We start from the raw sequence: 13111 nt of genomic DNA, 5'->3' as shown, positions 1-13111 counted from the left end.
TAGTTGTAATGGCAAACGATTTGGCAAAATATTTTAAAGAATTGTCAGAGTATTTAAAGCCAGCCTCCACAGAAATGTGAGCATTAGTAGTCTAGAAACTATTATGAGTAACACATTCTGGTGCATTTGAAAAAAGACCCAAACAGTCCAGAATCACACTTTACTCTTTCATCCACCAGTTCATTAACAGATATTTTACATGCACTGTTTCTAAATATATAGGGTCTGATGTAGAAATGGATGGTAACATAAACCTAACAGAAAAACATAGGTAATATAATTTCGTCCATAGTCTTGAATTTCTAAGGAGACATTGCTAGTGCCATACTTAACCCCTTCGCTGCCAGGCCTTTTCCCCCTCCTGTGCCAAGCCTTTTTTTGCCTATTTGGGGCAGTTCGCGCTTAGGCCCTCATAACTTTTTGTCCACATAAGCTAACCAAGCCAAATTTGCGTCCTTTTTTTCCAACATCGTAGGGATTCTAGAGGTACCCAGACTTTGTGGGTTCCCCTGAAGGAGGCCAAGAAATTAGCCAAAATACAGTGAAAATTTCGTTTTTTTCAAAAAAATGGGAAAAAGTGGCTGCAGAAGAAGGCTTGTGGTTTTCAACCTGAAAATGGCATCAACAAAGGGTTTGCGGTGCTAAACTCAGCAGCTTCCCAGCTTTCAGGAACAGGCAGACTTGATTCAGAAAACCCAATTTCTCAACACAATTTTGGCATTTTACTGGGACATACCCCATTTTTGCAATTCTTTGTGCTTTCAGACTCCTTCCAGTCAGTGACAGAAATGGGCATGAAACCAATGCTGGATCCCAGAAACCTAAACATTTCTGAAAAGTAGACAAAATGCTGAATTCAGCAAGGGGTCATTTGTGTAGATCCTACAAGGGTTTCCTACAGAAAATAACAACTGAAAATGAAAAATATTGAAATTGAGGTGAAAAAAACATCAATTTTTCTCTACGTTTTACTCTGTAACTTTTCCCTGGAATGTCAGATTATCGAAAGCAATATACCGTTACGTCTGCTGGACTCCTCTGGTTGCGGGGATATATAGGGCTTGTAGGTTCATCAAGAACCCTAGGTACCCAGAGCCAATAAATGAGCTGCACCCTGCAGTGCATTTTCATTCTATACCGGGTATACAGCAATTCATTTGCTGAAATATAAAGAGTAAAAAATAGCTATCAAGAAAACCTTTGTATTTCCAAAAAGGGCACAAGATAAGGTGTTGAGGAGCAGTGGTTATTTGCACATCTCTGAATTCTGGGGTGACCATACTAGCATGTGAATTACAGGCATTTCTCAAATAGATGTCTTTTTTACACACTCTCCTATATTTGGAAGGAAAAAATGTAGAGAAAGACAAGGGGCAATAACACTTGTTTTGCTAATCTATGTTCCCCCAAGTCTCCCGATAAAAATGATACCCCACTTGTGTAGGTAGGCATAGTGCCCGCGACAGGAAACGCCCCAAAGCGCAACGTGGACACATCCAATTTTTTTAAAGAAAACAGAGGTGTTTTTTGCAAAGTGCCTACCTGTAGATTTTGGCCTCTAGCTCAGCCGGCACCTAGGGAAACCTACCAAACCTGTGCATTTCTGAAAACTAGAGACCTAGGGGAATCCAAGATGGGGTGACTTGTGGGGCTCTGACCAGGTTCTGTTACCCAGAATCCTTTGCAAACCTCAAAATTTGGCTAAAAAAACACATGTTCCTCACATTTCTGTGGCAGAAAGTTCTGGAATCTGAAAGGAGGCACAAATTTCCTTCCACCGAGCGTTCCCCCAAGTCTCCCGATAAAAATGATACCTCACTTGTGTGGGTAGGCCTAGCGCCCACGAAAGGAAATGGCCCAAAACACAACGTGGACACAACATATTTTTTCACAGACAACAGAGGTGTTTTTTGCAAAGTGCCTACCTGTGGATTTTGGCCTGCAGCTCAGCCGGGCCCGGGGGGGGGGGGGCATCAAATGCCCTAAAATAAATTTGAACCCCCACCCCCCCCCCAACCCCCCCCCTGCCCGGGAGCAACCCTTGCCTACAGGGTCGCTCCCCCTGCGTGACATTGGCGCCAAAAAACAAATCCCCGGTGCCTAGTGGTTTCTGCCCCCTTGGGGGCAGATTGACCTAAAATCGGCCAATCTGCCCCCAAGGGGGGCAGAAATGGTCTAAATACAATTTGCCCCCCAGGGGAGCGACCCTTGCCTAATGGGTCGCTCCCCACCTCTAAAAATACAAACAAACAAAAAAAAAAACACACAAAAAAAATTGCCCTGCCGCCTAGAGGTTTCTGCCCCCAGGGGGGGCAGAAATGGCCTAAAATAATTCCCCCCCTCCAGAGAGCGACCCTTGCCTAAGGGGTCGCTCCCCTTGCGTGAAATTCGTGCAAAGAAAAAACTCCCTGGTGTCTAATGGTTTCTGCCCCCCTTGGGGGCAGATTTGCCTCATCAAAATAATGGGCTAAATATAATTTGCCCCCTAGGGGAGCGACCCTTGCCTTGCCTAAGGGGTCGCTCCCCACCTAAAAAAAAAACACACAAAAAAAATTGCCCTGCCGCCTAGAGGTTTCTGCCCCCAGGAGGGGCAGAAATGGCCTGAAATAATACCCCCCCCCCCCGGGAGCGACCCTTGCCCAAGGGGTCACTCCCTTATGTCAATTTCTGAAAGGAAAAAAAAAATCCCTGGTGTCTAGTGGGGTTTCAAAAGCCGGATTGCAAGCAATCCAGCTTTTGAAACCCTGGGAGAGACTTCAAAGGGAAGGAAATACATTTCAGCAGAGCTTCCAGCGCAATGGGGGAGGCCCCTGTGACAAATCAGCATGCGCTCGGGCGCTGACGTCACAGGGGGTGGGTGGGGGGGGTCAGGGTGGAAGGGGAAGGTCTTCCCCTTCCATCCCTGCCTTGGGGGGGAGGAGGGTGCACAGGGGGGGCGTGCTAGCGCTCCCCAAGTTCCTGTGTGCCTTGGACGAGGTGACCTCGTTCAAGGCACATGGGAACTGTAGCCTTGGACGAGGTCACCTCGTCCAAGGCACAGAAGGGGTTAAAGTCCTTCAGCGCGGAATCTTATGGTGAACATAAACATTATGGAGGACTACTGATGCATTTGCGAGGATTTAACCAATCAAGCAAATCCTGTCCCTAATGCCAGAGATTACATTTTGAGTTTCTACTTGCCTATAGGAAACGACTGCTAGTGGACTTGAAAAACCCCTGGAACAAGTGCAAGAAATAGTTCCAAAAGACAAGACAGAGCAGTAAACGTAGAGTAACCCAACTGCACTCTGATGGTTACTTTGCACTGTGGAACCAGCCTCCCACCGCACCTGAGGCAGAATTAAATGATTGAAAGATTTCTGCAGCATGTACAGTATTAAGGGATTAGTTTGCAAAAGACAACATACTGCAAAGAATTAATCAGTCATGTTAGGTATAATGAGTATATGTGTGTCCAAGAGACCAACACAGGCACCAGGCGACAAGGGTCTGCATAACCTCTGAACAAGTACAAAAGCATGTTTAGCCATGTGAGTTGCCAAAATGTTGTGGTGTACTACAACCTTCTTGTATGATAGTTAAAAGTTGGATTAGGGTGAGTACTTCATTGGGAATGTAGGACAAATAAAATGTTTAGCTACGGACTCCGGAAGCCTGAGACAAACAGCGGTTACACAATATGATAATGACGTAATCCAGACATCTCTGTGGAACCTGAAGTTAATTATTGGCATTAAAGAGGGTAGTTCAGGACATGTAAATGAATCTCCCAGCACGTACTTGTGAAGAAAAGCCGCTGTCCTGTACATAGTCACGAGATGTCCCTAGCAAGTTTGCTGAGGTACAAGTAACTATCAGGTGAAAGGGATATAAGGCCTCCTTTCTTCTTCCATCTTGCTTTTAATGCTTTAGATGCTTAGAGGTACAATCATGCTATCTCTAACTTACTACTGCCAATATTAACTCACAATGCCATCATTGGATGTGGTTGATTATTGAGGATCCTTAATACAGAAGGCAGCATGAGAAGTGGGGTAGCTTTTTCTTGCTGCTCCAAAAGACACAAGACAATATTTTGGCCAAAAACAGTGAGATAAGAAAGTTGTTGGGAGAGCTAACTGCACTCTAGGAGAAGTAACTCATAATGAATGGGATGGTAGAAAGTACAGCATCAAATGGTGCCAGATGGAATCAAAATGCATGGCCTTTCGCAGCAAGGGTGGCACAAGTCCAAACTTTCATCAGCTGCACAAGGTGATGCTAGTGCTCAAAGAGGAATGTTATATTGGTACATGGGATGAACTGGTCTCTGACAGTGACAGAGTGGCACTGGGATGAGGAAGTTGAGGTATGGATGGCAATGGGGGACAACTGGGTAACATCAGCAGTCGCCATTACAATAGACTTCAGATGTACTAACTGTACTCCATCCAACCACCATTGATTTTGAATAAAATTGAAGATCATAGTGCACCACAGCTAGAGCAAATGTTCTGCTCCAAGAGCTGAAAATGCGGCCAACCATGCATAGTCAAAATGTTCGGGGGCTCAAGATGGAACCTTTGACATAAGGCTTGCAGGCTTGAATATGAATGTGCCTCCACAAATGAAGAGGCACGATAGCTCTGCTAGTACTTGCCAAGTGGCAAGGGATGGGAGACATGGTGCTGTTGCTAGCCTAATTGGAGGGACTGGATGCAGGGTGCATCTAAAGTGGCATATCCTGTTAAGCCCAATAAAAGGGAGAGGGGAAAGAGCAAGCCACAGAGGTCACCCTTTACCAAATGTGATTCGACTTATTGAAGGTAGGGTTAGAAAAGGGAAAAGATGGAAACCCCAGCAGCTTTTTGCTGGGAAAAGGGAAGGCATAGCAGCAGCAACAGAACAGGAAAGGCAAGAAAATTTAAGAGCATTTGTACATACCGCAACTGAGTCCACTGAGATGGTCATAAAGGAGTAAAGGTGGTTGGGCTGTCCTACGTCCATATTTAAGGCCAAGTCAAATCTGGGGGCTAGAGCATTGTAAGAGGTATGCCTCAGTGACAGGAGGTCAGATAGACAATCTCACAGTTTATCAGAATAATAGTCAAGGTAATGTCATTTTGGGGGATTGGAGTAGAGGTAACTGTACAGGAAAAGGGTTATTATTAATGACTATAGGGATGGAGGGCTAAAACTGAAGCTAAAACTGCTAAAAATCAAAATGTATGTTGGTAAAGGGACCTTTTACAGACACTGTGTAATAGCTGAGGTGATGGAATAAGTAATTGCGAACATGGACTTACCAATGGAGAAAGTGAGTCACTGAAGGGGAACAATTAGTTTTTTTGGTATATGGAGTATACAGCTTAAGAAACCTGAGAAAATGTTGGTTGAAAATCTGAAGTAGAGCCTATTGTTTGTACAGCGCCTTCTGAGCCAGTCTACATGAAACACTATCAAATGCTAGAAAGGCACATGGAGATTTTCATCACTAACTACGGGTTATTGGAAGTGGGTGTACTTAGGCCAGCAGTCGTCCATTTCAAGTCTCCCATACAGTCATTGAGAAAGCCAGATAATTCTTAGAAAATGACAATGGTGCTCTAACAGCTTTGTTTGTACTAAAAGAGCTACCTGGGCAGTTGCCTGCAGTAAGTCCCAGTTACAGCATCAGATGAAGATTGATGACAGCGAAGCAAATCTGCATGTTATTATATACATTTGCTGCATATACAATTTGCCTGTGCACTTACTACTAATCAGAATGTAGCACTTCACCTAGACCATGGAGGATAGAAAGCCTGGGTCCATGACCATGCTGCACTCAAGAATCAGCAGATGATCTTCCTGAGGGAACATGACGTAACCCAGTGGTCCCTATCAGGCAAATGACAGGAAGTGAACTCCACCGAAGTCCAACACACAAAACTCACTGCCTCAGAATAGCATCCTTGTGCCCTCTTTTCTCTTTACAGGAAAGGGGCTTACAGGAGCTTCCCCACATATTCCTTAGCCTTTCCCACAACGACGCACAGTTTCTGAAGGTTTCCTCCGGAGCTGTGAATTATCTCACCCATGCCCTGGCATAAGCATGATCAGCTCAAGAGATAGTCCCTCTATGGTTCTCCTTACCCCACTAGAATATAATTCAATGCTTTCAGCCTTAGTGTCTGCCCTGAATGGAGGACCCATTTAACCAAGTACTAATACTCGATGAGTAAATTAAGCAGGAAACCAGAGGGAGGTTTTCTATAAAATAAGAAAACCCAGCTCTTGAATTTGAAAGTATTAAGGAGCCATGCACCTGGACGTATTCAATATACTAAAACATATGCTCGACTCTAATACGATATGTAGCTTTACACACTATCACTAAACTCTGCTAAGCAAACATTCATAGAAATTGCATTTATATAATCTAATAATGACCTCCTTCAATTATCTGGACAAGTCACCACTCACACTACTCCAAGTCACACGAGACAGAGGTTTTCTCTAAATATCTTCGAAAAATATGTCATTTATTATGAGTGACACTGATTTTATCAAATGTTTCCCATTGTACACCTATATTTCAAAGTAGAAAATCGGGTACCATATCAACAGATCCAACACCAACGGGGACCCTATGGGCATTTTATTGAGACCCACTTTGACCCCTCAATGCATTTACATGGAAAACCTGCAGACTTATGCAAAGTCCAAGAGTCACTTTCCATTTTGCATTCATTTTGCGTAATGCAGAAACTGTCAAAATGTATTTTGGTTATCTTTCTTCTCAGAAGGTTTTCCTTTTCTGCCATCTTATGGTCAAGTCTATCTTAGTCCATGCAATCCTAAGATTCAGATTTGATTGCACCAATGTTTCATCAGAAGGCCTTTAAAAGGTCCTTTATTGGAAGATACATTCTAGGACATTGTGATCAACATGAATAAAAATATGGGATTCTCTTTCTAACACTCATAGTGCCTACTGCTGGCTATTATCTGCCCAAATAATGTATCAAGGATGTACCTAACACAGGACAAACTCTTTGTACCCCTGGAATGCACATGTGATGCCCCGCAAACATTTCTTCTATTTCTTCAAATGCAAGCGTGTTGCTCTGTGATTTCGATCCTGAACTTTGTTCTTCTAGAATCATTATTTCGGCCTGGGTAGTGTCTACTCGTGCCTCCTTTATACTACAGCCCCAAAAGCCATATGTATTAATTACACGCGTGTTGTTGACATGACGGATGGCGTTTTTTAGACCTGATGAAACCCATTGATTATTTGAATAGGGTGACATCTCAACATATAGCCAGAGGTTGTCTAACGTGAAATTTGTAGGATCCGAACCAACATACATATTGTACAGGAGATTGCATTTAAAAAGAAGCAACACTTCATGCTGTAGATATATGTATCACATTGTATATATTTTTGCACCTTTAGGTCTGAGCACTGAGTAGTTATCACCACTGTCTATTGTTACATCAACCAAGGAAAAAAACAATTTATTTGCATTCTGAAAAGCCTTGATGAATTTTGTCTTGATTATAAATTTTGCTTACTTACTTATGCCTACTACTCCTCCTGGTGTTTGTATAAAACCCTAGCTACAGAAGCGTCAATCAGAAAATAATTGTGCTACTTCCCTCAAATAACATATTCGCAATCCTTTGTTACACGTTCATGCACACAGTCTCCAGACAATGTTTACGGTATTACTCACATAAAAAGCATGCCTTCGAGGTCTCCGTTCTAGGTAATCAAACCATAAGCTGTACTTCCATATGCAGAGCCTCCTGGGTCCGAATGCTTGAAGTGGTCACTGGGATCTTAAGATCATTTAAACTCGAACAATAAAGTTAGGCTAGTCAGAAGAGTTTAAAATCCAATGATCAGAAAAAAAGACTGAGCCCTTCATTCGCAGTACTCGGGTATTTTGGTGTTGTAAAATGTACATCCAATTTGGAGTTACCAGTCCACTCGGAATAATGGCCAACATTAACCTGAGGGAAACACTGCAAGTCACTATTATTTTCCGAAAAACTAGAATTTCAGACAGGAGCACGCTATCTCTGCCATAACTCATAGTTTGAAACAGAGGCGCTATGCGCGCCCAAATCACAGACAATACAATTTGCTTCTAGTGTTGAAATAGTAACCTTATGGTGCACACTCTTGTTGAAAATTTACCTATGAATGGGCATAGACAGCTGTTAAAAGATATAACCAGCAGAAAAGCAGAAACAAGAGCTGGAACACAAGCAATGCCAGCGAGTTTACTCACCTTAATGCATTCACAGGTGGGTTACGTATGGTTATTACAGCGACAGCGCCCTCTGTCTCCTTTGAAGCTGACATTCTGATTCTTCAGGCACTGAAAAAACAGAGACGGTAGTCAAAAAGACAGACGCACATGTGAAATAAAACTCATCGGCTCCCAGACTTTGAACTCTGGGTGAAGAGTGCATTGGGGGGGGGGGGGAGATCAGTCCCGCCCCTTCCACACAAACAGTGGAGCTGCTGGCAAGAGCAGCGCGTGGACCTAAGTAAACCAAAGCCTCCTTTTCCAATCTGTGCTCGCGCGCTCTCATCTTCTTACTATGTTATTTCCTTTAGTTAAAGTTTCCTCACCTGTCCCTTGTATATCTCCTCTTTTTCAACTCGGAGTGCTCACAACCCAAATATAATCAACTAATCATTAAACTCCTTCTATCAAACTCTTAGTACAATTCTGACTGAGACATGGGTCAAAGCCTGGTAATTTATTATAAATAAAGTATCCGATTCGACTCCCCCGAGGAGCTTTTTATCCGTAACGGTTTTCAAAATGCACCTGACAGTTCATCTGCTCCTCTAGTGCATGATGTTTCCAGTGAGGAAGGCTTCACAGTTGAGACTACCCCCCCCCCCCCCCCCAACACTCAGCCTTGGGGTCCGCCACCTCTGCGGGGCACAATTGGAAATGAAATGCGAGAGTGCCACCTGGCCCCCCTACAGCCCTGGGGACCGCCACCTCCCCAGGGCTGATGTTTTTGGAAATACAGGCCGGGGGGGGGGCAGCACCCCCTCCCCCGGCCACCACCATCCCAGAGCAAAGTTATAAATGAAATGTACCAGTTATAGTTATTTCAAGTAACTATAACTCGTGCCTCAAGGTAACTATAACTAGCGCCTTTGCCACGCTCAGACTTTTAATTAATAATTTTACAACAAATGTTAGTGATAATATTAATGATGTTATAGAAGATGTCATGAGTACTGTAATATCTGGGATAATTAGCAGTGCATGGCGAGGGCACGAGTTATAACTACTAGCAATACTATAACTAGAACAGGTGAATGAGTAAATTCAGAACCTAAATATAATGTCCCTGTATCCTTTGTTTTTTTAAGTGAATGTCTATGGTGTTTTTTTTAATTCTATTTTCTAAATATAATATCCCTGTAATTTTGTTTTTTAAAGTAGATTTCTATGTTTTTTTAAATTCTATCTCCAAACTCTAACGTCCTTGTAACCTTTGTTTTTTCAGTGAATTTCTATGATTTTTTTAACATAAAGACATTTTCATTAATATATGTCAATCCAACCACCGCCACCGTTCACAGGGACTGGCCTGTGGCTAGGCCCTGTGGCTGACCCCCTACAACCATCCAACCCTGAACGAGAAAGAGAGAGGGAGAGAAAGTGAGAGACTGACAGACAGAGAGCGATTAAGACTTTGAAGAATGATACACTTAGAATGAGATAGTTCCAGACAAATTGAAAAGACAAATGTTTTTGTCAATTAAAAATAGTGAGATCACCTTTTAGTATATAACTTAAATATTTATAGTTGAAAAGAAACTAAAGTTCAAAATGACCACAGACTCACCTAGACGAAAACCCTTAGCCTTTAGTGTGCATGTCTGAGACCTTAACCACTAGACCATAGGTGACTCCTTAGTGTGCACTGCCCAGACTAGCTATGACAGTTAACCCACAGATTTTGAGAGGAAAAAAAGATTTCAATGTTCCATCACTAGGAGTGTTTAAAAGTGAGCCCACTAGAAAATAAACAAACACACTGCCAAGCGATACTAGGATCTGAACTTTCAGCCTACTGGGTGACAGCACAAGACCTTGACCATTAGGCCAGAAGTGACTCGTTTCTGCTCTGCATCCAAAGGTAACTGTAACATTCATACCGAACAGACTGACTGTTTGAAGTCATTGTATGGAGAGACCATGGCAATCACATTCTTCTCTCTCTCTCTCTCTCTCTCCCATCCCATTATGATTATGGGATGGAAGAGAGAAAGTGGCAGTACCGCGCAGGGAGCCTGAAGGTCCCCACGGTCCTAGCCGGCTCCCCAAGTCCTGCGCGAGCCGGCATTGCTCCCACAAGCTTATGGGATCAATGTTTTAATCTGTTTCCCCGCACGCATATTTGAAGCCCTGGGGAGGTCGTGGTCTCCAGGGCTGCAAAGAGGGGGTGAGCGTGGCCCCCCTGTCTTATATTTGATTTAAGCCCTGGGGAGGTGGTGGTCCCGATGGGTGCAGGCACGAGACCCTCACATTATATTTCACCAAAGCTCAAGGGGGTGAAGGGGATGTTCCGGCATTCACAATGGAAAAGTCCCAGGGAAGTGGGAGTTCCTGGGGTATCAAAATTCCATAGGAGGGGGGTCCCATGCGTCCCCTCCTTTATTTCACAATGCCCCATGGACCTGGCCCACTCGGAGGTGTCTTAAAAACAAGCATTAGAGCCCAGAACCAGAGCGAAGGGGTCAGGGTGACCCTACTCTACCCCGTTTCTTTTTTTATCTTTTTTTGTTGGACTCAGTTAAACCCAAGTACCAAGATGGCAACCACCACTTCCTGATTTAAGTGTTGGCAGCCAATCAGAGCTCTGCATTTCCATTCACGAGCTTGTTGTTATTCACGAACCCTTAGCGCATCTAGATATCCATATTTAGTTTTCTTTTTCAAAAAGTACTGAATGCATTTACACCAAATAACAAAAAGCTATCTTTCTGGACCAAGAGCTACCTTTCTGGCAAATGTTGTGTAATTCCATCCAGCGTTTCGGGCTGTCGATGTGTCTAAAATCCCTAGGGGAATTATAATGGGAAGTGCATTTTTTTTAACCCCTTTTTTCTCAGCCCTCACTAGAATGATCACCCCAAAACTTCCCATGTACAAGAAAATTCACTGAAACACTGAAAATTAGTGAAAATTCGTCAAACGGTGCCAAAGATATAGTCAAGTCAAAAACGATTTTCCAATGCTAACATGGTCCTAACTATACCTATTGGTGACTGCCAGTAGGTTTTATACATACATATATATATATATATATATGTATATATATATAGTTATAGTTAGGGGGCGGGTGCTGTGTGACCCCCCTTCCCTACCGCAGCCCAGGGGACCACTACCTCCCCAAGGATAAAATACAACATTGAAAGGGGTCGATTTCAGATCCCCTAGGACCACCACCTCCCTGGAGCAATACATGTTGGAGGGGGACGGCCACCCCCATGGCCAGCTTCTGCTACGTCTAGGGATGTCCAACCCCGGGACATAGCTGTTTACTCAGACTTGGCAGGATCTTTGACAGCTCCCGCCAAGTAGGAGCAAACACTTCACTTTCTGTAAGCAAGAGCTTTTTGACAGCTCTCACTTGCAGAAAGCGAAGTTTTCATTTGCAATGAATTCAGACTAGCAAGATATTTGGTAACAATGTTATACGTTTTGAGGCAAAAGGAACAAATGATGGATGGAATGCTGAACAATGCAAACATTCACCCCCAGTCACAGAGATCTGGGTTTAATCCATTGTTTTTTTGTCCACCGCGCCACCCCAATCTGGACCTCGCCATATGCAAATCAGTCTTGACCCTGTTACGTTTTGAGGCACAGCAGAGAAGGGTCACTTCTGGCCTAATGGTAAAGCTCTTGCACTGTCAGTAGGTTGAATGTTCAAATCCTAGTATTTCATGACAGTGTGTCTGTTTATATTCTAGTGTTTTGACTGTTAAACATTCCTAGTGATGACACATTTAAGTCTTTTCCTCTCAAAATGTGTGGGTTGAATGTCATAGCTAAGTCTGGGCATTGCATGGTAAGGAGTCAACTCTGTCCTAGTGGTTAAGGTCTCAAACATGCACACTAAAGGTTAAGGGTTCTATTCTAAGTGTGGGTGGTCATTTCCTGCTTTAGTTTCTTTTCAACTATAAATATTTAAGTTACATACTGAAAGGTGATCTCACTCTTTTTCATTGACAAAAACATTTTTCTTTTCAATTTGTCCAGAAATATCTCATTCAGAGTATATCATTAATCAAATCCTAAACCGGTCTATTATTATTATTATATATAAATATATATATATGTGTGTGTGTGTGTATATATATATATATATATGTGTATATATTACTAAAGCATCATTTTCCTTTGAAAAGGTCAATAAATCTGGACAGACGTATAGTTTACTGATAAACGCGTGGAAAATGATTTTCTGTTAATATTTATCATTTGCACCTCACCAAATAAAAGTGCCTTGATTTGTTTTCAATGCTATTAAAATCTTTGTTTCCATCACTTTAGAATTACATTTTTTTCTCCTAACTGCTGCTATACACAGAATTATGTGTACAGTTTATTTACAGATATTTACATTTTGTAGAGGGTTACATAAAAATGACATCCTACAGACTTTGCTTTCACACTCCTTGTACGCCAGCCAGACGATCACATAAAAACTCATCACTTCACAGTCAGTGAAAGAAAAGTAAACACCAATCCCCATGTTAAAAGCATAAGAAGCAATTTGTGACACGACATGGCCTTATATCGACCTCTGTCCTTGAGGCCCAGCAAATGTGCCAAGATAAATACAAAAAGTATCTTTATTTATTGCTCTTTCGCAACCCACCAGAAATTGGTCCATGTTAAAAAAACAAATAAGCAGAAATTTGTCAGAAGACATAGACTGACATCTGTCTTTGAAGCCCAGCTAATCTGACAAGATAAATACAAGATTAATACAAAACAATATATCGCTTCTCGGCCTTTTGGCTAAGATCAAGTGTAATAGAAAATTTTAAAGCATTAATATTTACTGCTCTTTCGCGACCCACAATTTAGGAAAT

General features: G+C 42.6%; 1 protein-coding gene across 5 annotated transcripts in view; it reads right to left on the bottom strand.

Annotated features, from left to right (window-relative positions):
• Positions 1 to 13111, bottom strand: part of LOC138285624 (peroxisomal bifunctional enzyme-like) — a 184704-nt gene that overhangs the window by 142888 nt on the left and 28705 nt on the right. For all 5 annotated transcript variants that reach the window (XM_069225808.1, XM_069225806.1, XM_069225809.1 and 2 more), the window contains one exon: positions 8262 to 8351. In XM_069225808.1, coding sequence (XP_069081909.1) covers positions 8262 to 8335 — 74 coding nt within the window. In that variant the 5' untranslated portion in view covers positions 8336 to 8351. Of the gene's footprint in view, positions 1 to 8261; positions 8352 to 13111 lie in introns of those variants that run through there.

The sequence above is a fragment of the Pleurodeles waltl genome, chromosome 3_1 (assembly GCF_031143425.1).
Source record: "Pleurodeles waltl isolate 20211129_DDA chromosome 3_1, aPleWal1.hap1.20221129, whole genome shotgun sequence".
Lineage (NCBI taxonomy): Eukaryota > Metazoa > Chordata > Amphibia > Caudata > Salamandridae > Pleurodeles > Pleurodeles waltl.
Note: the sequence above shows the minus strand (reverse complement) of the source record. Positions and strands in the feature narration are given on the sequence as shown.